We start from the raw sequence: 27,039 nt of genomic DNA on the forward strand, positions 1-27,039 counted from the left end.
CGTGGGCAGCCCTCTGGCCTAGAGCACTGCCTGGTACATAGGAGGTCTCAGTAGGTGCGGGCTGAGCGGGTTAGTGGGAGCCTGAATGGGGCCACCCACGGCTGGGCTTGGCCCTCAGCGGGAGTCTGATTCTTTCACACTAAAAAGTGATGGGAGCGGCAGATGCCCCTGCAGCTTTGGCTTCTGAACCAACTTCCCCTCTGGACCCTGTGAGCCCCCGGGCTTTCCGGAGCACCCTGGGGAGACCCTAGGAGCCAGCAGGGAGTAGTCAGGGGCAAAAGTGGGTTTCCTGGGCCAAGGTCAGAGGGACTCTTCAGGGCGGGCCTCCCACGTCCCCAGGGTGAGGAAGGAGACTGCCACCGGGATATGAGCACCCACAGAGCGCGGGCTTTGCTCCGATCACCCTCCTTCCCCGATGTCTGGCGCACACTCAGCGCTCGCTACGTATCTGGGAAACGAGTGAAGGCCGGCGCCACGCATCAGCTGCAGGGAGGGGTGGGAGGACTCACCAAGGCAGGCCTGGTGGTGCTGCGTGAAGCCGGGGGGACAGCGGCAGGCGAAGGAGCCGATGGTGTTGGCGCAGAAGAACTGGCAGTTGTGTTGCCTAGAGGAGCACTCGTCCAGGTCTGCGGCACAGATGGTCCCCGCGGGCTCAGGGCAGGGCCCCCCCGGGGCTGGGAGCTTCCCAGGGGCAAGATCCCAAGGTTGGCGTCCAACGCCACGCAGTGGGGTGGAGGGGACGAGCCCGGGGCATCCCTGGGGGGCCGGGGATGGAGCCCCCCAGGACCTGGGGGGGGGCCCTCACCTCTGCAGGTCTTGCCGTCCTCCTCCAGCAGGTAGCCTCGGGGGCAGGCACACAGGAAGCCGCCCTCAGTGTTTTTGCAGAGGAAGGCACATGGCGTGGGGGCCTGGCCACACTCATCTACATCTAGAGGGTCAGCACCATGCAGGGGGATCAGACAGATGTTCCCGGAGGCTCAGGGCCTGGGGTCTCCACTCAGGCCCTAACCAAGCAGACTCTATGGGCTTACACAAGGAATTGGCCCGTTTTCCATAAAAAGCCAGAGAATAAACATGTTTGGCTCTGCGGGCCACGTGGTTTCAGTTCCAACTACTCAACTCTGCCTTTGTGGCGTGGGAAAACAGCCACAGCGGAAGGGAAATAAATAGGCATGACTGTGTGCCAATAAAACTTTATGAACAAAAACAAGTGGAGGGCCGGACTAGTCCCCTGAGCTGGAGTTTGCTGATCCCTGACTTAGGTGAACATCTGCTACACGGTGTAACTGAAAATCTCAGGATGCACAAAATACCAGGAGGGAAGTGGCCCAGATGGGGTTGGGGCAGGGGGCAGGACCAGGGATGCTCTGGCGCTGTGCAAAGGGGCGGGGCCAGGGGACGGGGGTGGGGAGGCTCACCCAGACAGGCTGTGGCAGCAGCATCTGGCGCATACCCAAACTGGCAGCGACAGCGGAAGGAGCCAAGGCTGTTGATGCACTCGCCATGGGGGCACAGGTGAGCAAGCATGTGGCACTCGTCCACATCTGGGGGGACACGCAGGGCTCAGCTGCACTGGCCGCCTTGGGGCACTGGGGCACACCTCCACCCTTGTGTCCACCAGCCCTCCCCCTGGGGCAAGGCCAGCCTCTACTGACCCTGGAGACCCCACCGTTTGGCTGTGAGTCATACCTCTGCCAGAGGGAAACACTAACGGAGCTCCTTCCACCACACACTGAGGACACCTGGCGGCGGGGGGACACACCCTCCCCACAGCCTCACCAGGGCACCCACACAAACGTGGAAGCACAGAGATTACACATGCACTGCACACCAGTCACACGCTGAAGCTCCTGCAGAATCACAGCAACACACACTCAGGGATTCCTCTGTCCCCCCCCCAGACACACCCTCGCAAAGGCACCTCCTCCTCAGCCCTCGGTGTCACAGCTGCTCCCTAGGGATGACCCGTCTCACCCTCACTGACACGCCAGAGGAGACAGACTCGTGCAGAGAAACACTCACACTCACTCACACACGCACCCACCCTCACAGACCCTTGCTAGACTCCAAAACGCACGGATGGGCTCAGTCCCTCTAAGCCACCTTCTGGTACGTCCTCCTCCTGCAGCCAGCGTGCACGAAACACACACCAGCTCCTCCCTTCGCCGGCACACACGCATGCTCACTAACACGCTCCCACACTCAAGAACACACGGAAACACCCTCATGACCGAGCTTGCTCACAAAGGGAAGGCACACCAGCTCACACGCTTCCGCAGGCCCACCCACGAGCCCGCAGAGAACAAAGAACACATTGTCTCACACCCCTGCTCACCCCGTCACCCCAGTTCACGCACACACACAGCAACGAACGGGCCCCGGTTCCCACTGGCTCGCACGCCCTAGCACCCTCCGGGCCACAGACACGACCATGAACAAACTCGCCACCCACCTTGGCCTTCAGCGGTGTAGCCCGGGCCGTGGGGGCACAGGGTCCTGTGGGCAGAGGTGCCAGGCAGGGGACAGAGCTCACAGTGGGGCCCCCAGCCCCGGCCGCCCCCACAGCAGCACTGGGCCCTCGTGACGGCCTCACCGCTGCTCGACTGAGCCTGGCACGCGGCCTGCAGCACCTCGGAGAAGCAGGGCCCCTGGCGGACGTCTGTGGGGAGCGGGCGGGGGCGGTGGGCGGGGTAAACGGGCCGTCGGGGGGTCCCCATCCCCGGGGCATCCGGCGGCCCTGAGAATCTACCAAGGGCTCCTGGATGTCTCTGACACGCTGTGTGTGGGCACGGGGTGAAACCCTCCCGACCACTGTCCCCTGGCTCTGTTAGATGCCCTCTGTGGGCGGGGGCTGGGACCGCCGCAAACCCAAAGGGTCAGAGAGATGCCCTGGGGCTGCAGAGCTGGGCGGCTTCCTGAGGGCAAAGGGCAGCATCTCCCGGCCGCAGAGACCATGCATGGTCAAGGGCAGCATGGAGGCCAGGGAACACTGGGGAGGAGGCACGTGGAGGTATGCTGGACACACAGTGGGGACCGAGCAGATGGATGACATCCAGGGACCGGACGTGGAGGGGACAGGCTGGAGACTGGAGTGGGTGAGGAAGAGGGGGCTGTCGGTGACTCCAGGGGGCTGGCCTGCGTCACCAGCCCGGTGCTGGGGCATCGCCGAGATGGGGCTCAGGAGGCAAGGGGCTGAGCTGGCTCTGGGGTGACCTGTGTCGGGGGCGCTGGCCTGGGGGGCTCCCAGGCAGCAGCGCCACGGGGGGGTGGCTGTGCCCGCCGTGCCCGGCCACACTCACCATGACACTCGGTGCCGGCGGGGCTGAGCCGGAAACCCTTGTCGCAGTCACACTGGAAGCTGCCCGCGGTGTTGATACAGCGGCCGTTGGTGCACAGGCTGGGCTGGGCGCGACATTCGTCCTCATCTGCGGTGGGAGGGATGAGGCAGGCCGCCGGGGAGGCCAGAGCCCTCCAGGCCAGCCTCCCCTCGCCCTGGAGCGTCCCCTCCCGCCGCATTCTCTTGCTTTGACTTCTCTCCCCCCGGGGGTGTCCCCGCACCCCCAAAGCACCCCCATACCTGTGCAGCCCTCCCCGGAGCTGGGCTGAGGCCGCAGGCCTGGGGGGCAGACGCAGGTGAAGGTGCCGATGAGGTTCTTACACAGCATGCCCCGCTCGTGGCAGTCCTGCTGACCGTCCGCACACTCGTCCACATCTGCGGGTAACCAGGGAGAGAGGGCGGCCAAGGTCAGGCGCCCCGTGGCCTGGCCCCAGGCTGTGGGGGCCAGGATCCCACCTCTCTCTGGGGGCCCCAGCCAGGGCCAGAGTGAGGTTGGCACAGCACTGCCACGTGCCCAGGCCCCTGGAGAAGCCGAGGGGTCCAGGAGCATCCCCACGTCCGCATGCCCTGCCCACATCAGGGTCTGTGAATCTCTCTGGCCTTCACCACGGTGCCCGGAGCACTGAAGGAGCCCTGGAGGCCCCAAATCCCAGCCCAGAGCTGCTCGGCTCTGACACGAAGGACATTGGCGACCAGAGAACCCCTTGTGGTGGACAACCATTCTGAGCTCTGTGGTCTATTGAGCAGCGTCCCCGGCCACTCGATGCCTGTCCCACCCCCCACACCCGACTGTGACAACAGAAACTGTCTCCAGACGTTGCCACACCTCCCCGGGGGGCACAGCTGCTGTCCTCACTGTCCTACTCAGCTCTGGAGAGGCCACCAGAGCCAGTGACCTGTGAGCCTCGGGACCCCATTTTCACGACGACAGAGGGCCACTCACAGCAGAGCGCCCGCTGCCCCCCACGTGCCTCGGGGCTCTGCGCAGCCTCGGGCGGCCCAGGCTCTCACCAACCTGTCTTCTCCAGGACCACGGCGCGGAGGACCCGGGGAGCCCGGCCCCGCCCAGCGCGCCCCAGCGCTGCCCGTCCTACCTCGGCACATGGCGCCGTCCTCCCGCAGGGCGTAGCCGGCCGGGCAGGTGCACACGTAGGAGCCCTCGGTGTTGCGGCAGCGGAAGGCGCAGAGCAGGGGGTTCAGGGAGCACTCGTCCACGTCTGCGGAGGCCAGAGCAGGTGCCTGCTGGGCAGGGTCGGCCTGCGGGCTGCACGCCCCCGCCCCCAGGCCGGCCCCCGGCGCCCCCCACCACGCAGCCCAGCCCCTGGCCGGCAGGGTCTACCCTCGCAGGTCATCAGGGGGCCAGGCTCGAAGCCGTCGGCGCAGGCGCATTCGAAGCCTCCGATGACGTTAGTGCAAGTGCCTTCGCCGCAGGGGTGCCCGACGGAGCACTCGTCCGTGTCTGGGGGCGGGGGAAGGGGGCAGTCAGGGCCTGCAGGGGGCCACCCGTCCTCGACATTTCGAGAGTGTCCTGTCCGCCCCCCACCGACCGCCGCAGCTACACAGGGCCAGGCCCGGGGCCCCTCTGGGCCGGATGCAGGGCAGGCAGGCGCAGGGTGTCGGCCTGCGGGAACGGATGGCCTGAGTGCGCGAGGGAGTGAGTGAGCGAGTGAACCACGCGGAGAAGGGTCGAGCGGGTGGGGAGAGTGACAGCGGCCGAGGGACAGGACCCTGCCTTGGGTGGCACCTGCTCTGCCCACCCCACTCCTGCCTTCCAGGGGACATGGGCTGGTCACACACCCACACAGCGGATGCCTGTGAAGTCCAGGCTGTAGCCAAAGGGACACTCGCAGCGGAATGAGCCGTCGGTGTTGACGCACAGGCCGTTGGTGCAGACGCCAGGGCTCTCCGCACACTCGTTCACGTCTGTGGGCGGCAGGGGTGGCCGGCACGGCGCCTGTCACACCCCAGCCACACTCAGGCGCTCTTCCTTCCCTCCGGGGCCCATGCGGTCCAGGGCCACCCACTGGTCGAGGAGGGAGTCTGAGACTTGGGAAGGGGGAGGGGCAGAGCCCAGACAGAGTGGGCGGCCGAGGAGGGGCCCTTAGCACGTGGGCGAGGGGCTCACCTTCCCGAGAGTCATCCGGGCCTGGGACGGCCCCGTGGCCAAAGGGGCAGAGCTCCTGAAAGGCAGCTGGACACCAAGAGGGGAAGGGGGTGAGCGTCGGGGGCCGGTGCAGCCCCCAGGAACCCCCTGAGCGGGTGCAGGCAACCAAACCGATGCAGGCAGGCAGGCAGGCAGAACCCAAGGGGAGACTAGACAGGGCGGGGCGCTCACCGCTGCCCTCCTGAGGACACAGCTCACAGGGGTCGTCCCAGCCCTCGCCAGGCCTCTGGCTGCAACAGCACCGGGCCTTGGTGGTGTTGAAAGCTTTGGGCACAGAGCACCTCCCGGCCTCAAAATGGGTGAAGCAGAAACTCTGCCGCGTGTCTGTGGGGTGATCCCCAGGGAAACATTTGAAGGGTCATCAGCGGTGCCCTGCTTGGATCCCGGGTCCCCAAGAATGGGGGGGACCCCGGCCCTACCAATGGCCAATCAGAACCCTCCAGGCCCCTGACCGTGGTGATTGGCTCTGAGACGGACATGTGACCCGCCCTGGGCCAATGAGGGTCAGCCCCTGGACCACGGGGGATCCCTTCCAGGAACACCCCACATCCACAGCTGTGGGGGTGCCCCCTTGCCAGGGACAGCAAACTGAGCCACACTATTCTTGGCTCAGAAGCCCCTTCCTGGAGAGACAGAGCCAGAGGACATGGGACTTCAGACCCCAAATCCTTGTCGTGGAGCCCCTCAGTCCTCAGCCCTGGACTCCCATCAGGCCGAGAAGTCCTCCAGGGCAGGCTAGGATCTGAACGACCAACACTGGTTGAGTTGCCCAGCCCACGCCGTTGTTGCCTCCAACCTGGGAGAGAAGAGGCTGGCTCGGATTGGTTGAGGCTAGCCCACACTGGACAAGGCTAGCCTAGCTGAGATGAAGCCAACCCAGGTAGGGCAACTGAAGCCACTACAGGACAACCAAAGCCCAGGGGACCGGGTCAGCCCAGACTGGACTGGGATAGCCCTTCGCAGAAGTGACTTGTCTGGCCAACATGTTGTCTGGACTCGAATAACCCCACTCAGGCAGGGAACACCTCTGCCTAGGCGGCGCTCCTGGAGATCCACACAGGAAACTGCAGCAGCCCCCTTTGCTGGGTGACCCAACTCTTCTCTCCCTCCCTTCCACCTCTTCTCTAAACCCTGTATGCTTTTTGGGCCACAGACTCACCAAAGCAACGGTGCCCGTTGTCGGAGAGGACGAAACCAGGCGGACAGAGGCACTGGAAGCTCCCAGGGCTGTTGGTGCAGGTGCCAAAGAGGCAGAGGTTGGGCTCCTCCGAGCACTCGTCGGTGTCTGGAGGGGTAGGGACACGAGCTGGGTGGGGGGCAGGCAGGACCTCCGCCAGAGTGGGACAGCCTCGGCTGCCAGGAGGGGCAGACAGAGTGGGGGCCCAGCCCGGGCGGGTCCAGGGACCGATGCAGGGCAGGGGCCCTCAGGACTTAGCATGAGCTGGAGCACCAGGTGGGCTGTGCCGGGTGGGGGTGGGGGTCTCTCCTAGAAGGTATCTCCAAGATAGGGGTCATGGTCAGGAAAAGTTCGGTTTTAGAGACTAACTTTGTACAAAGCTAACCAAGACTGGATAAACTTAGCTTACACTGAAGAAAGTCAGCTCAGGGTAACTGCTAGGGTAGCCCGATCCAGGTTAGCCCACCCTGTACCAGGCTAGCCCATCTGCTGAGGCCAGACCGGTCCAGATTAGCCAACGCGGTACAAAGTCACCCAGTTGGGCAGTTACACCAGTGGAGCTCAGGCCAGACTGGTCCTTGACCTTGACCATCACTCATCGAGTAAGGGATGACCCCACAACCATGCCTGTTTTATAGGACTCATGAGGAAGCCTGTGGGCCCCAGACAGAGAACCTGGGCCAAGCAGCCAAAATGATCCTAATACCAGTAATTGTGTATGGAGCTGTGTTGGGTGTTGTGCTAAGTACATCCCAGGTGGCATTCCCATTTTACAGTTGGGGAAACAGAGGCCCGGAGATGCCTCCTTGGCCCCAGAGCAGGAGGTGGGGCTGGACACTCACCAACACAGCGGTCATTCTGCACCTGGAAGCCAGGGGGACAGACGCAGCGGAAGGAGCCCTCAAGGTTCTGGCAAGTGCCTGGCAGGCAGGTTCCCGTGAAGCTGAAACACTCGTTGGTGTCTGTGGAGAGGAAGAGGAGGGGTCCCAGCACCAGCCTGTGACAGGGGCTCGCTTGGGACTGGGACCAGCACGTATGGTCACTGCATGATGGCCAAGGGCCCCAGGACAAGTTCTCCTAGATCCAGAGGAAGGGCTGAGACTCAGGAAAACAGGGACGGCTGGGGAAAGATCCTCTGGGTCCTCAAGTGGGGGTTATGGGTGAAGCCACAGGGCGTCCAGGGGAAGAAGGAGCAAGGTTCCTAATCTTAAGCCACACACAGACCCCCTTCAGGATTCTGTGGCATCCATCTAGCACCTTGATTATTCTTCACTTCAGAAAACTTAGGTTTTTAAGACAGCCTTACCCTAAACCACAAATCCTGTGAAAACACAGGTGGGATGCGCTAGTTTTTTCTTTTTATACCTTAAGATAAACGCATGATTATGAAATGGAACCGTGATCACTTGGAAGTACCAACCGCAGGTAAGCTGGGAGCAGGGGGCTGGCAGAGATGGCTTCCCCACCCCCAGGCGGGACTCACCCACACAGTCCTTCCCGTCGGCTGTGAGCTCGAAGCCATCCTGGCAGATGCAGTGGAAGGAGCCAGCTGTGTTAAGGCACTGGCCAAATCGGCACACCTGCCCCACCAGAGTGGTGCACTCATCCACGTCTGCAGAAGGGGTATGAGCAGCAGGGGTCACCCACAGTCCAGGGGCTCTGAGCCTCCCTTGCACTTCCGTCCACAACAGAAGTTAAGTTGGGGGTGGTGACTTTAGTTTATCATGTACTCATGTGCTAGGCTCTGTATATTAACCTCCCACTCTCTGATGAGGCAGACACCAGTATTATAGCACTTAATGCTATGAATTTGCCTCTGGGTACTCCATTAGGCAAACCCCACACATTTTGTTTCCATTTTCACTTAATTCAAAATATTTTCTGATTTCCCTTATGCTTTCTTCCTTGATTTCAGGATTCTTTAGCAGAATGTTGTTTAGTTTCCAAATATTTGGGGATTTTTCTGGATGCCTTTCTGTGACTGATTTCTACTTTAATTCCCTTACATTCTGAGAACCTACTTTGTATGACTTCAATTCTTTTAAATTTGTTTCTCTTTTTAAAGATTTATTTATTTATTTTGAGAGAGAGAGGGAAAACACGAGCTTGGGGGGGGGGCAGAGGGAGAGAAGCAGACTCCCTGCTGAGCACGGAGACTGACGTGGGCTCAATCTCAAAACTCTGAGATCATGACCTGAGCCAAAACCAAGAGTCTGATGCTTCACCAACTGAGCCACCCAGGCATCCCAATTCTTTTAAGTTTGTTAAGGTTTGTTTTATGGCCCAGAATATGGGCTTTCCTGGTAAATGTCCTTGTGCACTTGAGAAGGATGTATGTTCTGGAATGTTCTATAAATACTGACCAGGTCTAGGTGATTGACAGTGTTGTTCAGGTCTTCCCTAGCCTTACTGATTTTCTCCTTGTCCCCTCTCTTCCTGAGGGAGGAGTGTTGAAGTCTACAGCTATAACTGTGGGCTTATTTCTTTTTCAGTTCTGTGCATTTTTACTTCATATGTTTTGAAGCTCTATTGTTAGATGCATATGAATTTATGATTATGTCTTCTCAGAGAATTGCCCCCTGAATATATGAGGTCGCTCTCCATCTCTGGTAATATTCCTTGTAATTACAGTCTATTTGGTCTACGATTAATATAGGTAGGTACTACAATTAATCTCCTTTTTTGCAGAGGAGGAAACTGAGGCCCAGAGAGGTAGATGACTTGTCTGGGGTCACACAGCAGGCAGGTGGCAAAGCTGGGGTTAGAGTCACGCTGCCTGACTTTGGAATGCATGCTTTTAACCACTGCACTCAACTGCAAGCATCACCCAGGTCTTCGCTGTCCTCCCTGTACCTGCCGCCATCAAGCTGAGCATAAGCTCTAGCAAGAGACCCCCCCGGGGCTGACCATTGAAGAGGTGTGGGAAATTTTGTGGTTGACTCATTTTTAGAAGGAACACCAACCGCTGAGGGTTGTTTTTCTGAAGGGATCCCTGGGGCCAGAGCCTTTATTTCAGAGGGGGACCCTGAAGCCAAGGACCCACTTTTCGGCAGGGGGAGCAATGAGGCCTGCCCGCCATCCCAGGTGGCTCACCCACGCAATCTCCACTGGGTGCTGCCACGAAGCCGGGGAAGCAGAGGCAGTTGTAGGAGCCGGCAATGTTCTTACAGGTCCCATTTCCACACGGCTGCTGGTCACACTCGTCGACGTCTGCCAGAGCAAAGCCCCCAAGCCCCATCCGGGTCACCCAGGGCATCGGGCAGCGCAGGGAGGGAGCGGGAGGGCCTGGCCGGACCCAGCCCACCTCCCCTGCGCCCAGCCCTGTCCAGGTGGATGGGCAGGGACACCTGGGGGGTGATGGCTGAAAAGTGCCCCTGGAACAATTTATCACTCCCATTTTGCAAACTGAGGCCCAAGGAGTTCAGTAAGTCATTTACCCAAGGTCTTAAGTGCCGGGACTCAAAGCTGGGTCTGCCTGTGGACCAGGTGGTTGAAAGCATTGTCCTCACCCCAGGGGAGGTGCAGACTTGTGGCCGCCACCCCAGCCTCGCTTGGCAGCCTGGCTCTCCAGGAGGAAGCGGGAAGGGACTCTCACCCATGCACAGGGTCTGGTCCGCCGAGGCGCGGAAGCCACGGTGACAAAGGCATGTGTAGCTGCCCTCTGTGTCCACGCAGTCGCCATGACTACAGATGTTTGGGATCTCCCGACACTCGTTCCGTCCTGGGGGAGGGCCGGCAGTGTGGTGTCCCCAGAACCCCACCTCCACACACACGCACACACACAGTGTTTGCTGAGCCCTCATGCACTGTGAAGGGGGAGCCAGGACCTGCCTGGAGGCCCCGCATTCAAGCTGCTGCCAGCACCATGCTCCCGTTCCGCCCCCCCCACCCCCCACCCCATTAACAGGTGCTCCGTATCCCCACCACCCCATGCATGGCACAGCCCGGACAGAGCCATGCCCGACTCAAGTCACAGGGGACGGAGCCTAGCTTTGTCCCATACCCCACACCCTCAGCCCCCACCCTGCGCCCTGCTGGGGTCCCCTCGCTCACCCACGCAGGCCCCGCCGGGCGACAGCCTGTACCCTCGGGCGCACGTGCAGCGGTAGCTGCCGGGGACATTGACGCAGTCGGCATTCTGCTGGCAGGGGCTCTCCCCACTGGCACACTCGTTCGTGTCTGCGGAACACAGCCGACGGGCGGGAGTGCAGGAGGAGGCCTCCCTGCCGGAGTCCACCCCGCACCCTGCCCCAGGCTTCTGAGCGGGGAATCTCTCCGGGAGTAGCCGGAACCCGGGGGCAGCGGTGATGTGGGCTGGAGGCCCCTGGACAGGCATTAGCCCCATTGTACAGAAAGGGAACCCGAGGCTGATGGAGCTTAAATGACACGCCCAGAGCGCACGGGGTGGGGGAGCAGCCTCCCACCCAGGGCTGGGGAGGCCGGGCAGGTGGCACCTTCGCAGACCAGCAGCACGCCGTTGTAGCGGAAGCCCGTGGGGCACTCGCACCGGAAGCTCCCGATCTGGTTGATGCAGATGCCACGGGCGCAGATGGCGGGGATCTCCCCACACTCGTCGATGTCTGGGGAGGGCGTCAGCCGTCAGGGCCGGCCCAGCCCCAGGCAGCAGCCGGGGGCCCTGAGCCAAGGGGCCCCGCGGTCCGGCCACAGGGGAGCAGCTCTGCGGTGGCCAAAATCTTTCTGACACCAGAGAGAGATCAGGATGCGGGACCAAGAGCTGGGGGAGCGCACGTCTCTCGACGGAAAACCCACTGGCCGCGGCCCAGCGAGGCCGCCTCTGCCTCCTGGGGTCACAACATGGGCAAGCTGCTCGGTGAGGGAAGCCAGATGCGAGAACACAGAGCATACAATCCCAGTGACATGAAACGCCCAGAAGAGCGAATCCCCAGGAACAGAGAGGAGAACCGCGGTCGCCAGGGGCTGGGGGAGGACAGAACAGGGAGTGACCGCTCACGGGGACCGGGTTTCTTTTTGCGGGACGAAGAAGTCCTAACTTAGATCGTGAAGACCCGGGGAACCACGGAATTGTACTTGAGCTGGGCCAAGTGTGTGGTGTGTGAGTTAGATCCCGGGGAAGCTGTTATGTATACAGCTGTCGCTTAAACAGCGCAGGTTCAAACCGCAAGGGGCCCCTGAGGCATGAGTGTTTATTTTTTTATAGAAATACAGTACTTTCCTTAAGGGTACTTTCCTTATGATTTTCTCAATAACGTTTTCTTGACTCTAGCTTACTTTATTGTAAGAATGCAATATATTATACATGTAATGTGCAAAATGGTGTTAATCTACCATTTACCCCATCAGTAAGGCTTCTGGTCGCCAGTAGACTATTAGTTAAGTTTGGGGGGAGTCAAGAGTTATATGCGGACTTTTGACTGCACGGGGTTTGGCGCCCCTAACCCTCACGCTGCTCAAGGCTCAACCGTATAGAAAGGGAACCCAGTGCCCACCCAGGGGGGACGGGCTCGTGACGCAGCACGGGTCCACCCGTGGAATGCCACGAAGCCGGCCAAGAGGAGTGGCACTGCATGCAGGAACCTGCCCAGGGCTCCACAACTCGTGGCCGGCTGCAAAAAAGGTGAGTTGCCGACCACTATGTAGGGAATTCTAGAATTATAAAATCTCCAGCTCCCCGGAAAACATTGCCATACATTTTCAGTGGGGACCTCTATGTATATTGAAATGCATGAAGAAGGATCTAGAAATCCCCAGGGCATGCGGCATGGGAATCGTGGGAGTGTAAAGGGGACTTTGGTTTGACACGGTCACCGCGTCTGCCACATTCTGATTGTTTCAAATAAGGAGGACAGCTGGAGATGGGGTCATCAATTCAACGCGACGCAGCCGAAATGTGGCGTGCAGGGGCTAGGTCGTACAGAGCCTTGTGTGACTTAGGACGGAAGTGTCCTGACCCCTGCTGCATCCTGGATGAACCTCGGAACCGTCATGCTCAGTGAGAAGAGCCAGACCCAGAAGGACACATCCCGCACGACCCCAGTCCCAGGAGGTCCCCAGAGGAGTCCCGTCCACAGAGACAGAGAGGAGAGGGTGGGAGCCGGGGCTCGGCAGGGGGTGGGGAGTCTGTGCTTCATGGGGACAGAGTCTCCGTGTGGGGAGCTGGAACGTTCTGGAGACGGAGGGTGGGGGTGGCTGCAGGACCGAGTGAGTGTGCTTCATTCATGCCGCTGAGCTGTGCGCTTAACAATGGCTAAGATGGTAAATTTCATGTTATGTGTATTTTATCAGAATTTTAAAAAATGAGTAACAACTTCATAAAAATACTCTTTTTTTTTAAATGAAGGGCAGTGTTTGGTGACAGGACTCCTGGCCTGGTCTGGGGAGTTGGAAGTGCGGGAGCATGGGGTGGGGGTGCACGGAAGGGAGAGGTCAGGGGTCTGGGGACAGAGGGACCTGGGGCTACGGGCGGGGGCACATGGTCACTCACCGAGGGGCTTCCCTGTGTGGATGTCAATGACGAAGCCAGGGGCCTGGTGTCCGCACAGGATCTGGTAGTCCACTGGGCAAAGGAGAACAGGGCAGAGTGGGGCTGCAGGCTCCTGGGGAGGACACCTCCTCCTCTTCCTGATCCCCCACCCACCGCCTCCTCCAACCCTTGCAGCGCAGCCCACATCTGGCCTCCCGATAACTAGTCCCTCTCCCCCCCACCCCCCCACCCCCGCTTTGAGCAGCAGGGGAAGGGCGACAGGCAACCACCCACCTGTGCAGCGTGATCTTCCAACACAGAGACGCAGAGATGCGACCTGGCTCATCTCTTCGCCGCATGAGTGCCACCACCCGCGCCCCACTGCCCTCCCCAGAATAGGTAGACTCTTCAGTTTGGACCTCAAGACCTTCACCCCCGGGCCCTATGTCTCCAGCAGTAACTCCTGCCCTCCCATCACCCTGATGTCATTACACGTCCAGAGATGACCTGCTCTGCCGTGCCACCACTTTGCACATGCTGGTCCCTTTGCTGTTCCCTAGCAAAGCCCACTTCAGCCTCGAGGACTCGGGGCTGCCCATGGGTGGCTCCCTGGGGCTCCCCGCTGACCCGCACCAGACACCACCCTTGGGCTCCCCCCCCCGCCCCCACCGGGGCAGGGCAGTGCCCCCTTGCCACCTTTCCCCAGGGGCCTGCCCTGGCCCTCACTCGCTCTTCTGTCTGCATCGTGATGAGAATGGACCCTTGGCTGGCGTGGACTCCTGCCTCATCAGAGTCTACCTGCACCTCAGTTTCAGGTGCACGAGGTCCGGGCAGGTACCTAAGTCCCAGCATCTGACCTGAGGGATGACATTTGATCTGTCTCGACACTCTCCCGGCCAGAGTTGGCGGTCTGCAGCTTCCTCCCAGCCTGCACAAGCTTGGGTCTGCCCCATCTTGTTTCCTAGAACCCGGAACCCTAGGAACAGCATCTGTCTCCTGGAAGTGCCCAGTAACCACCCCCTCTCCATCGCCTTGCACTGGATGGACACTCACCGCCCCTCAAGGTCGTGTCCACCCAGAACCTCCGAGTGTGACCGTTTGGGGAAATAGGGTCTTTGCAGGTGGAATCAAGATAAGATGAGGTCATCCTGGATGAGGGTGGGCCCTGAATGCAATGCCTGGTGTCCTTATAAGAAAAGGAGAGACACACAGAGCCTCGGGGATAAGATGCCACGTGAAGATGAAGGCAGAGATTAGGGACAGACACAAAGGATGCCCAGAGCCACCAGAAGCTGGAAGAAGCAAAGATGGATTCTAACTTAGGGCCTCTGGAGGGGGCATGGCCCCCTCTAACACCTGACATCTGACTTCTAGTCTTCAGAACTGGGAGAAAATTAATTTCTGGGTTTTTTAAGCCATTGAGTTTGTGGTCATTTGTTACTGCAGCCCTAGGAAGCAAATTGTCTTAGCCAGCTCGGGCTGCTATACCAAACACCACAGACTGGGGGGCGGGAGCAACAGACATGTATTCCTCACAGTTCCAGAGGCTGGGAGCCCAAGACCAAGGCGTCGGCAGATTCGGTGTCTGGTGAGAGCCACCTCCTGGTTCACAGACGGCTGTTTTCCCGCTCTGTCCTCACGTGGTGGAGATCATCTCCCTCAGGTGTCCGCTCATCCCATTCAGGGGGGCTCCCCCCGCAGGACCTAATCCCCTCCCCCAGGCTTCACCTCCTAACCCCGCCACACTGGAGATCAGGGCTTTAACATGTGAATCTGGGGGGACACATTCAGCCCTAATACTGTAACCCCCTCGTTGCCCACTTTCACTCACTGCCCTACGCTTTCAGCGCTTTCTGATTCCTGGGCTGGCTGCTACAGCATTCCATTAGCTCTCATTCCAGCTGCTAGCACGGTCTGGGGCTCAGTGCTCCCTCCAGGCCTTTGCTCATGCTGTTCCCTGCCTGGAACCCCCTTCTTCATCCCAACCTACATTTTAGCAGTCCTCCCCAGAGCTTCCCCGAGCGTGCCCCTTCCCCCACTCAAGGATCTTCACCACAAATATAGGCTTCACTGACCCCTTCTGAATTCCCCAAATCTGCAAAATAGAAGAAAGGATGCTTTGCCCACCTTAAGAGTGATGATTTCCGTACCTCAACTAGGACATAACTTCAACTCCTCAGCCCTCATCGGAACAATGTAGGATGAGAGCTAATCTGGGTGCCCTAAGCAAGGTGTGCCTCCTTAGATATTGCACTAGGAAGGACCAAGCTGGAAAGAAGGTGGGGGAGGGCACTCACAGCTGGCAGGGGTGGGGCAGGCCTCACAGGGTCTGTTCCAGGCCTGGCCAATGTTGTACGAGCAACAGCACATCTTCCGGGTCACGTTAAACGCCAGCTCATTTCCACATGTGCCATTATAGTGGCGGAAGCAGGTGCTCTTCCTCATGTCTGCAGTTGGGTTAGGAAGAGGAGTGTGGATAAAAGATAACCGAGCCAGAGGAAGAGAGAGCCAGATGGAATGGGGACTCATTCATGGATCCATTTGAAAATGACTGGCTTGATGTTTCTCCCTCAAGACACAGGGGGTGCCATTTAATTCTAGTTTTTTTTTGGACAGTGTGCAACCTGAACAACCATACATGACAGCCCTGGGCCCCCAAATCTCACATCTTGTTCTCTGCTGCTGACCAGCAACTCATACACTCCCCCTCCCTCTCTCTACTCCCCTAAACACACCTCGCCACACTCTTCCAAAGCATGGAGACTCCAAGAAGTCCCTCCCACACCCGAGTGCTTTTCCCACAACTGTCTCCCCGGTCATCACACTTTGTACCCATGCAGTTGTTGCCACCGTTGACTTGCAGGTACTCCGCGGGGCAGACACAGGTGTAGTTCCCCAGGGTGTTGTAGCAGGTACCAGGGCCGCAGATGCCCGAGTGTGCAGAGCATTCGTCGATGTCTGCAGGGGAGGGAGGGGCAGCTTCCAGGAGTTGTCTGGGTAACTCGCCACCCCGGATCTGGATCTGGTGGAGCCACTTCATTATGGGCTTGAGCTTGGTTTCAAAATTAGCTTAAAAAGTGCAGGTATCTTAGTGACATGGAAAGATCTAACATGGCATTAAGTGGGGGGAAAAAAAGTTTACTGTGATCTCACCTCTATTAAGCTATTAAGAAAAAAATATGACCTGAGCCCCATGAGTCAATTACATTATCACCAAGAGTGGGAGAGCCGTGGGCTACCTAATGTGAGGTGACAGAAGCAGGCATCCCATGCACCAAGTATTTTTGGAAAAAAAGGAGACTCTCAGTCTAATCAGTTTTCTAGTCCAGGAGCAACAAACTTTTTCTATAAAGGTCAGATAGTATACTTTTTTGTTTTGCAAGCCAAACAGTGGTCTCTGACACCTATTCACTCTGCCCCTGTGGTGTGAGAGAAGCCACAGACAATAGGTAAAGAAATCAGCACCTCACGCCTGGGTGGCTCAGTCGGTTAAGCATCTGTCTTTGGCTCAGGTCCTGATCCAGGGTCCTGGGATCGAGCCCCGCATCGGGCTCTCTGCTCACCGGGGAGCCTGCTTCTCCCCCTCCCTCCACTCCGCCCCCCGCCCCCCCCCCGTGCACTCTCTCTCTCAAATAAATAAAATCTTAAAAAAAAAAAAAAGAAATCAGCATGGCTGTGCTCCAATAACACTTGATTTATGGAACCTGAAATGTGAATTTCATGTCTTTTTCACATATCGCAAAATATTCTTCTTTTGAATTTTTTCAACCATTTAAAAAATTAAAAAGCATTCGTAGCTAGTGGGCCATGCAAAAGCGGGCAGCAGAATATTAGCATGCTGGGAGTGGCATCCCCAAAGAGGGCAGAGTAAGGATGGCCAGTCTCCATTCCTACAAAAACTAATGAGCTGGCAAAAACTGACAAAATCTACCCCTGAAACAAATAATACATTATATGTGAATAAAAAAATAAAAAAAAACTGACAAAATCAACTTTTGCAGAACTCTGGAATCCAGGCAAAAACTTAAAACAACCACGCAACCTGATGTGTAACATATCCTAAAGAACACACAACACAAAGGGGAACCTGGCTGGCTTAGTTGGTGGAGCACGCAACCCTTGATCTCGGGGTTGTGAGTTCAAGCCCCACGTGAGTGTAGAGATCACTTAAAAATAGTATCTTAAAAAAAAAAAAAGGAATCCACAAAACAAAAACTATGAGAGCTAATTAATAAGTGAGGTCAATATAATTGCAGAATATAAGACCAACACAAAAATATATCAGCTGTATTCCTGTATCCTGTCAGTGAGCAAGCGAAAAGGAAACTTTAAAAAATTCTGCTTATAATAGCGTCCAAAAAATTAAATGCTTAGGAATAAGTTTAACCAAAGAGGTGCAAGAGTTGAATACTGAAAACTACAACGCATCACTGCAAAAAAATTAAAGAAGACGTACAGCAATGGAAAGACCCTCTGTGTACATGGGTCAGAAGATTTAACAGTTAGAATGGCAGTAGTCGCCAAAGCAATTTCCAGTTTCAATGCAACCCCTGTCAAAATCCCAATGACTTCATTTTGCTGAAATGGAAAAGCTGATCCTAAATTCATATGGAATTGCAGGGGACCCTGCCTACCCAAAGCCACCTTGGAAAAGGAAAAACAAAGTTGGAGGGCTCACCCTCCCCAATTTTGAAACTTGCAATGCTCCAGTAATCAGGACAGCGGGGTGCTAGCAGAAGGCTAGACATATAAATCAATGGAACAGAATCGAGAGTCCAGAAAGAAACTGTATGTCACGAGGTTTTCAACAGGGGAGCCAAGACCATTCAATGGGGGAAAGAGTCTCTTCAACAAGTGGTGCGGGGACAATTGGATATCCACATGCAAAATAATGAATTTGGATCCCTCCCTGACAACATATAAAAAAGTTAGCTCACAATAAGTAGGAAACCTAAATGTAAGAGCTAACATGATAAAACGCCTAGAAAAGACATTGCCTGTATTGGCGATGGATTCTACAGGACACCAAAGCCACAGCTATGGAAGAAAAAAAAAACAGATAAATTGGGCTTCATCAGAATTAAAGCCTGTTGTGCATCCAAGGAGACCATCAAGAAAGTGAAAAGACAACCACAACTACAACTACAAAATGGGAGAAACTATTTGCAAATCATAGGTCTGATAAGGGTCTTTTATCCAGAATATATAAAGAGCTCTCACAACTCAACAACAAAAAGACAAACAACGCCATTTAAAAACGGGCAGAAGATATGAACAGACACTACTCCAAAGATATACGAATGACTAATAAGCACATGAAAAGATGCTCATTAGTCATTAGTCATCAGGGAAATGCAGAGCAAAACCACAATGAGATGCCACCTCACACCCACTAGACAGTAGAACTTTGAGCAACGGAAAATAGCAGTGTTGATGAGGATGTGGAGAAACTGGGGCCCTTGCACATTGCGGGTGAGCACGTAAAACAGAGAACAGCTTGGCAGTTCCTCACACAAAACAGAATAGTCCATAGAATCACCATATAACCCAGCGATTCCAGGAGGGAGACCTACCATTCGACAAGCTACAGCTACAGAACTTGCCCAGTGCAAAATGAAGACTGGGGCTTCCTTGTCCAAGATACATGAAGAATTTCAAGATGGCGACAGCAAAGGATTAAGCCAAGTGTGGGCCCTTTGGAGAACAGGGTCCTGTGCTACTGCACAAGTCCCATCCCTTGAGTCTGACTGCTGGGAAGGGCTGAAAGGACTGCAGCCCTCAAGCACACTGCTGGTCCTGCAAGGCTGCACATCCAAGGTCAACATTCAGGTTCAAGTCTGCCAGCCCTGTGACCTTTATTTGTTGATGGGACCTTTTTTTTTAAAGATTTTATTTCTTTATTTGAGAGAGAGAGAGAGCAAGAGTAGGGGGGAGGGGCAGAGGAAAAGGGAGAGGGAGAAGCAGACTCCCCGCTGAGAGCTCAATGCGGGGCTCGATCCCAGGACCCTGAGATCATGATCCGAGCCGAAGGCAGATGCTTAACTGACTGAGCCACCCAGGCGCCCCAGTAGGGCCTTTCTCTTTCTCCCTTGATATCCTAAGGGACGGGGAGGTAGAGAGTAATGAAGTATATTTCAAGTATTTGGGTTCTGATTCTTGAAGGTGTGACAGCTTCCACCTCCATGTACAATGGCAATCGGTGTCTTGATCTTAGATCTGTCCCTTCCTTCCCCATTTCCTTGAGTTTCTAAACAGCACTGCTCTGAGAAAAAGACACATATCCTGTCCTCGTGTGCTGGTGTAGGTGTCTGGCTGCATGTAGGCGTTCAATTAATATTGTTGAAAGGGGGAGAAAGAATGAATTGGTGGATGGATGGATGGATGGATGGATGGAAGGGATGGATGAATGGATGACTAGGTGGACGGATGGATAGAGGGATGGATAGAGGGATGGATGGATGAATAGAGGGAGGGAGGGAGGGAGGGATGGATGGATGGATGGATGGATACACAGAGGGAAGTATGGATGAATAAGTAGATGGGTGGATGGATGGATGGATGGATGGAAGGGATGGATGGATGGATGACTAGGTGGATGGATGGATAGATAGAGGGTTGGATGGAAAGATAGATGGATGGATGGATGGATGGACTCAAGGACTTGGATACTGCATTGGAAGAGCTCAGACTCAAGGACCAGAATGGCTGGGTTTGGGGCACCTGGGTGGCTCAGTCCTTAAGCGTCTGCCTTTGGCTCAGGTCATGATCCCAGGGTCCTGGGATCGAGCCCTGCATCGGGCTCCCTGCTCCACGGGAAGCCTGCTTCTCCCTCTCCCTCCCCCTGCTTGTGTTCCCTCTCTCGCTGTGTCTCTCTCTGTCAAATAAATAAAAATAAAATCTTAAAGAATGGCTGGGTTTCCCTCACTTACTAGCTGGTGCCTCTGGACAAGTCACTTAATCTCCCTGAGCCTTAGTTTCTGCATCTGAAAAATGGGATCATAAAAGTAACATCCCCCTCATGGGGCTGTTGCGGTGAATGAACAGATGACAACGGAAGATGCTCGGTGCGGTGGTGACACACAGTCTCAGACTCCAGGTACCTGCTGGCCGTTACTACGATGCACAAAGGAGAGCGGGAAGGAGGCAGGTGAAGCGCTGCTTGAAGGAGCAATGTAGCTACTCCCTCTGTGTCTGTCCCTTCCCACTCCCAGTGCTGGGCCTGGGTCAGCTTTTGCCCCAAGGAGGGAAGGCGTAGCTGCTATAGCAAAGCCAGGCCATTTCTGCACACGTAGGAAATCAGAGGGAGGCAGCAGAGCAGAGGGCAGCCAGAGGGATTCCGAGGAAGCCTTCCCCGCCTCCCGATGCCCACTCCCCCACCCCCACTGGCAGCAAGGCAGGTGAGCTGGCCCCTAGGGGCATTTCAGGCCCCAGCACCTGAGGAGGGAGGTGCCACTAGGGAGGAAGGCGGGGGCAGGGGAGGGTGCATACTCACCCTCACAAGTGCGGGTGTCCCCATTGAGGTGGTAGCCAGGGGGGCATGCACACTGGAAGCTGCCGAACGTGTTGCCACAATCGCCCCCCTGACACAGCCCAGGCAGCTCCTGGCACTCATCAATGTCTGTCAGGAAGCGAGGAAGCCGTGCTTGGAAGCTAAGCCTAAGCAGAGGCCTCGGGGGACACCGACACCCTGCCTGGGCTTTCCGGGGCCCCAGAGGAGAGCCAAGCTGTTTCTTCGAGAATACCTGAGAGCTGTTGGCTATCTGGAGGGTTCAGGCCAGGGCCTATCTTGGAGGCTGCACCTAGACTCTTTTGGGCCAGTGTCACCCTGAATTCATTCCCTTTCTCTTCATTTCCTAGTCCATCCTCCCATCCATCCAAACCATCCATCTATCCATCTATCCAACCATCACATAGTTCCCCCTGGATGGAACTCTCCAATCTTATCTTCCCCTGTACATAAAAGGATGGATGGATGAGGGGCGTCTGGCTGGCTCAGTTGGTAGTCAATACTCTTGATCTCGGGGACATGAGTTCAAGCCGCACTTTGGGCATAGAGCTTACTTAAAAAAAAGAATGGATGCATGGACGGATGGATGGGTCACTGGATAGGTGACTACGTGGATGGATGGATGAATATAAAAAATAGTGGATGAATAAGCAAGTGGGTCAATGACAAGATGAGTGAGTGGATGAATGGATGGATGGATGGATGGATGGATGGATGGATAGATAGATGGACAGATAAGTGAGTGGATGGATAAATGTATGTATGCATGGAAGACAGGAAGGGAGGGAGGGAGGGAGGGAAGGAGGGAAGGACGAATAAAGGATGGAAGATTTATGAGTGGGGAATGGATGGATGGGTAGATGACTGGATGGGGGGATGGGGGATTATGTGTGTGTGGATGGATGGAGGGAAGGAAGGATGGGTGAGTGGATGGGTGGATGGATAGATGGGTGGGTGGGGGATGAATAGATGGATGGGTGGAAGGATGGGTCAATAAACCAACAGGTGGAAGAAAAGGTAGATGAAAGAAAAAACAAAAAATTCACCACACACTAAGAACAGTTTAGTCTCACAGCCTGACCTCACGGCAGGAGGATGTGGGGCCCCCACAATGCACTTTGGTGAAGCGGGGCTGAGAGAAAGGTCAATCAGTGGGTACGTGGGTGGATGGTCTGCCAGGAACTCACCTTCCAGGATGACAGTGATGGGGTTGGGCCGGAAGCCCTCGCCCCCGGGGCACAAGGTTCTGTACTCAGCTGCAAGGGAAACAGGTTCTTCTGAGGGGCTGTGGGGAGGGGCATTTAGGCAAGGCGAGGAGGGGAGGCAGGGGAGTTGAGGTCCCCTACAAAGGGCTCCAGGATGGGCCCTGCATCCCTCTCCTACACCAACTATCTCCCCTATACCTCAGCCTCTTGGAGCCAAGAGACCTTGGCCAATCTGGGAGGAGGGGAGAGTGTGCATGCACAAGTGCGTGTGCACATGTGTGTGTAAACGTGTTCACATTCAACACGTGAACAGATGCACTGTGTGCTAGTAGCTGGGAGTAGAGAGGGGCAATTTCTTCTGACCTAAAACCAGACCAGTGTGACTGCAAATTTCCCCCGTTGAAAGAAAGACCCTGGACATCATAGATACACACACACACACACACACAGACACCTGAATAGGTGGACAGGTGTGTGAACCTGAGGCCTTTGCACATGCTATTCCCACTGCATCGCACACCCTTCCCCCTGCTCTACTTGGAAAACTCCTGCTCATCCTTCCAAACCTCATTTAAGCCCCTTGTCCTGGGAAGGCTTCCCTTACCCTCTTCCTCTCCACGGCCATCACTGAGCCTCAGGCAAACCCTTAGAATCGCTCTACTCGCACAGCCCAGGGACCACCGGTTTATGGGTGTGGGGCAGTGTGTAGGGCTGTGGTTCATCCTTCTCTGGGTCCCCAGCCCCTTGCGCAGCGCACAGAGGAGCTCTCGGTGTTTGCTGCCTGACCGAGGAAGCAAGTGAATAGAAACACACAGAGAATTTGCCAGACGGGACGGCAGAAAGAGACCTCGAGAGAGGCACAGCCGACGAACTACCAAGAATGTGCTCTGTGACCCAGGGCAGCCCTTCTCCCTCTCTGGTTCTCAGAGTCCCTCCCGTAGCAAAGACGATCCCGTGAGTCCTGGGGCGTGCTCGCCTGTGTCCCCCCACCGCGGGACTCACTGGTGTTGGCCATTGGGCACGGTTCACAGGGGTTGCCCCAGGCCCGTCCCAGGGAGCAACAGCAGGATGCGCGGGTGACGCCAACCCCGATCTCCACGGTGCAGGAAATGCCACCGTCCCCTCGGTCATGCGTGTCCAGGAAGCAGTTCCCGACCCGGGTGTCTGAACAGGCGGAAAGGGGTGCTTAGCAAGGGGTACGCCCCGCTCACCTGCCACGGGCGCCCCAGCGGGAGCCGAGGCTTACTCACCCACACAGCCCACGCCGCTGGGGTTCAGCTCAAAATCCTGGGGGCAGCTGCAGAGGTAGCTTCCGGGGGTGTTGATGCACAGGCCATTGATGCAGTTCACGGGGTCTGTGCACTCATTGACATCTGCAGAGTGGGGGGTGCCGTCAGCAGGGAGCCCTCCCTTGACCCCCTTCCCTCCCACCTTCCTCCTGGGAAGCTGAAACCCTCAATGTCGGATGTGGGGCTGTGGCGCGAGGCCATGTCCTCCCCTGGGAAGAAGGCCCGAGGGGACAGCAGTCTGTAGGGGCTGCCCTGCCCAGTCCAACCCCATCTCCTCCCGGCTCTGTTCCACTTGGCACAGAGGTTTGCCCCTTGAAAGTTCCCTGTGTCCTGGCTTCCACACAGCTATTGTACAAAGCCGACACTTAGAACATGCTTTCAAACCGGGGGTTGGCAGACTCTTATCTGTGGGCCAAATCCGGCCCCCTGCCTGTTTGTGTAAATAAAGTTTTATTGGCACACACCCACGCCCACTCATTTACATACTGCCTGTGTCTGCTTCCAGGCTACAAGGCACCTGAGTAGCTGTGACAGAGACTGTATGGCTGGAAAGCCATACATTTCCTATCTGGCCCCTTACTGGAAGGGTTTGCTGACCCCCGTTTTAAGCACATAAGTAGGTGACCATTTTGACAACTGTAGTGGAGGGAGCACACCTTTGTTCATTCACTGCATTTATTCAGGCGATGATAGATGACAGGTTGATGGGAACAGGGATCAGTGGGGGCGCTGCTAGAGATGGGGGGTCAGACAAGCCCCCCCAGAACAGGACATTGGAGAAGAGGTCTGAGGGCAGGGAGGCGGTGAGCCCGGCGCCCTCCCACACCCACAGCCTGGCTGACCCCACACCTGTGCAGTTGCCCCCACCGCGGTCCAGCTCGTAGCCCCCACTGCAGACACAGCGGAACATTCCGGGCAGGTTCTCGCAGCTCCCGAACACGCAGAGGTTCCCGAGGACACACTCGTCCACATCTGTGGGGACCCCAGGTCAGCCCACCTCGCCCGGCAGCCTGCTCCTGCTGCATCCCCCAGCCCGGCAGCCCCAGGCCTCACCCCGGCAGGCGCGGTGGTCCTCCGTGGGGCCGAAGCCCATCTCACACTCACAGCGGTACCCGCCGGGGGCATTAAGGCACTGCCCGTTCTCGCAGAGGTCCACGTCCTCGGCACATTCATCCCTGTCTGCGGGACCCCGAGAGGCAGAAGGCTGGGGGCCAGCTGGCCAGGACCCATGCAGGGTGGGCAGGTGGCCCCAATCAAACCCTTCGTGGTCACCCAGGGTTCCAGGGACTCAGGGAGACAGGGGACCTGGTGACCCGGGCCCCGGGTGGAGGGTCCCGGGAAGTAAACCAGTGTTCCTGCTCCCCACATCCCGAAGGCTCCATGCATCCAGAGTCCAGGGCAGAAGACCTCCCCCAGTGACGCTGGGCCTGGCCTGCGGCCCCACGGGCTGAAGGTGCATCCTCTCCAGCACCCCAGCGTGTGGTGTGGGCGGTGGATCGGGGTGAGTCGGGAAGCCCACTGACACTGTGACCCCCTCGGAATCCAGCCCCCATGGCTATCCCTCTCGGGCCCCCCCCGCCCCGCCCTCACCTTCACAGGAGAAGCCGTCCCCGGTGAAGCCGAGGCGGCAGACGCAGCGGTAGGAGCCGGGAGCGTTCAAACAGTCAGCTCTCAGGCTGCACCGATGCTTTGGGAAGGCACACTCATCCAGGTCTGCACGACACGGAGCCCGGAGCCCCCGAAGTGTGTGCATTGGGGGGCTGCAGGGAGGCAGACCCTCCGATCTCAGCCCTGACCGGCCCCCACAGACACCCTTGGGCCCGGCCACCCCCGCCCGGTCCCCCACCTGCCCCCAACCTACCTCCACTGCTCTGCCCAGACCGCCTGCCCCCGGGGCACTCACCGTGACATGCGAAGCCATCCCCCACCCAGCCTGGCTGGCACCTGCAGCTGAAACTCCCAGGGACGTTGAGGCAGGAAGCATGACTGTCACAGCTGTGTCCCCCAAGCTCACACTCGTCCACATCTGCGAGAAGAGGAACCTAGTCGCAGGAGGGTCAGGACCAGGAGAGGGAAGGAGGACACAGCACCCCCACAAGGCCCGGGCCTCGTAGAGATAGGGCCTCGGGTGCAGAGCGCGGAGAGAGTGCAGCAGCAGGGAAGAAGCAAGGACCCTCCTAGGGGAGGGCTGGCCCAGAGAGCCCCCTCCCCACTCCAGGAGCTTCCACCTTCACCCAGAGCCCAGGAGAAAAACCCCAAAACCCAAAAGGCACGACTCCCAGCAGCCCTCTGCAGTGGTCTGAAATTGCAGCTGGAGAGACTTAGGGTAGACCTTAAGAATAACCGTCCTAACACAGATGTCCTTGCTCTAAAGCAGGATTTCTTCTAAACCAGAGTTTCCGATCCTCAGCCAAGTCTGAAGTCGGCTTCACCCTTATCATCTCTGCAACGTTCATCCACCACCTACGTGAGCTACTGGTTACTGAACGTTTCTTTACATACTTGCGCTGTTACTGTTGCAATGTATTTTAAAAGCTAATTTTACATCAACAACAGTCTCTAAAGTCACGGGCTTGATGGTGCTTTGTGACGTGGGATTCTAACACACATTCAAATAACCGCATAACTGTATTTTTGTGTCCTCCAAAAAGGTATGTTCAAATCCTAATTCCTGGAACCTGTGAACCGGACCCTACTGGGAAATGTAACCAAGTTATGATGGGGTCATCCTGGACTGGGGTGGCCTTAATCCAATGACTGACATCCTTATAAGAGGGAAATTTGGACGCAGGCACAGACAGAACCGACGTGAAGACAGAGAGACAGAGTGGAGTGACACATTTATGAGCTGAGAAACATTGAGGACTGGCGGCCACCGCCAGAAGGGGGCAGAGGCACGGGACAGATCCACCCCCCCAGACCCAGGAAGGAGCCAAGCCTGCCCACACGCTGACTGCAGATTTCTGGCCTCCAGAACCGTTCTTGAGAGAGAATACACTTCTGTGCGTGTGAGCCACCAGGCTGGGAGGAATTTGTTACGACAGCCCTAGGCACCTAAACCGATGACTATGGAACTGCTGAAATGTTCGCCCCCGTATCACTCAAAGTCATCAGGTTGGCTTCTTTGGGGACACTGCCGGGGATACCTGGGGCTGCAGAGCTGTGTGCCAAGGGGAGCCCTGGGGGTGCCTGGCCGGGTCTGGTTCCCGCTTTAACCCAAGACCGCACCCGTGGGAATCTGGAAGAATGAGGTCTGGCTGTGCTCAGCCCCGAGGGGTGGCGCAGACTGCAGGACCCCTGACTGCCAGCTCACCGGAGCAGCCCGTGGCCCCCTTCCTGATGACGTAACCCGGGCGGCAGTGGCAGACAAAGGAACCTTTTGTGTTCTCACAGTGCCCGTGGAGGCAAATGTGGGGGCTCAGGTCACACTCGTTCACGTCTGTGGGAGGACGAGAGAGGAAGCAGGTGAGGGTGGAGGGGATGCGCGAGCGTGGCTGAGTGCCCTGCCACATGAGGACCCCCCCCCATGCTGAGGCTCTGCCGGCCCATCTCCAGGACCAGGGAGCTCCCTCCGGTTCCACCACTGGGCAACCAGGAGGTCCTGTCGACATGTGACAGAGCATGTTCTGTGTAACGTATCGGGCATGTGTTCCCAAAAGGATTTTGTGGCCGAATACACTTAGAGCACACAGAGCTAAGTGAAGCTGGTCAGGTTTTTCTCCTACAGGCCTTGTCCGAGGCTTTATGCCAATGTGGATCTGCAGGAAGGGCATGGAGCAGTAAAAGCATCCCGGTTTGATTTGATCCGAGGTGCTGCAGTACTCCCTAAGGCTCCCTGCGATCGGGACCCTAAGCTGCACCGGGCGGGACTTGTCTTCTTCGGGGGGGAGTTACACTTCTCCTGCCTGCAACTTCCCC

General features: G+C 57.1%; 1 protein-coding gene across 1 annotated transcript in view; it reads right to left on the reverse strand.

The window, feature by feature from the left end:
• The window catches only part of FBN3 (fibrillin 3), a 55,028-nt gene that overhangs the window by 6,333 nt on the left and 21,656 nt on the right, over window positions 1-27,039 (reverse strand). The window contains exons 31-60 of the mRNA XM_036066020.2: window positions 26,435-26,560; window positions 25,025-25,147; window positions 24,712-24,834; window positions 24,175-24,300; window positions 23,971-24,093; window positions 23,083-23,205; window positions 22,835-22,996; window positions 21,815-21,883; window positions 20,613-20,738; window positions 15,953-16,078; window positions 15,418-15,567; window positions 13,142-13,213; window positions 11,133-11,258; window positions 10,732-10,857; window positions 10,274-10,399; window positions 9,772-9,888; window positions 8,162-8,290; window positions 7,521-7,640; window positions 6,661-6,786; window positions 5,673-5,825; window positions 5,463-5,528; window positions 5,135-5,260; window positions 4,677-4,796; window positions 4,432-4,554; window positions 3,578-3,712; window positions 3,300-3,425; window positions 2,453-2,659; window positions 1,419-1,544; window positions 806-928; window positions 510-626 (exon numbers count right to left, since the gene is read on the reverse strand). Coding sequence (XP_035921913.2) covers window positions 510-626; window positions 806-928; window positions 1,419-1,544; window positions 2,453-2,659; window positions 3,300-3,425; window positions 3,578-3,712; window positions 4,432-4,554; window positions 4,677-4,796; window positions 5,135-5,260; window positions 5,463-5,528; window positions 5,673-5,825; window positions 6,661-6,786; window positions 7,521-7,640; window positions 8,162-8,290; window positions 9,772-9,888; window positions 10,274-10,399; window positions 10,732-10,857; window positions 11,133-11,258; window positions 13,142-13,213; window positions 15,418-15,567; window positions 15,953-16,078; window positions 20,613-20,738; window positions 21,815-21,883; window positions 22,835-22,996; window positions 23,083-23,205; window positions 23,971-24,093; window positions 24,175-24,300; window positions 24,712-24,834; window positions 25,025-25,147; window positions 26,435-26,560 — 3,741 coding nt within the window. The remainder of the gene's footprint in view (window positions 1-509; window positions 627-805; window positions 929-1,418; window positions 1,545-2,452; window positions 2,660-3,299; window positions 3,426-3,577; window positions 3,713-4,431; window positions 4,555-4,676; window positions 4,797-5,134; window positions 5,261-5,462; window positions 5,529-5,672; window positions 5,826-6,660; window positions 6,787-7,520; window positions 7,641-8,161; window positions 8,291-9,771; window positions 9,889-10,273; window positions 10,400-10,731; window positions 10,858-11,132; window positions 11,259-13,141; window positions 13,214-15,417; window positions 15,568-15,952; window positions 16,079-20,612; window positions 20,739-21,814; window positions 21,884-22,834; window positions 22,997-23,082; window positions 23,206-23,970; window positions 24,094-24,174; window positions 24,301-24,711; window positions 24,835-25,024; window positions 25,148-26,434; window positions 26,561-27,039) is intronic.

Source organism: Halichoerus grypus, chromosome 1, assembly GCF_964656455.1.
Source record: "Halichoerus grypus chromosome 1, mHalGry1.hap1.1, whole genome shotgun sequence".
In the NCBI taxonomy this organism is placed as follows: Eukaryota; Metazoa; Chordata; class Mammalia; order Carnivora; family Phocidae; genus Halichoerus; species Halichoerus grypus.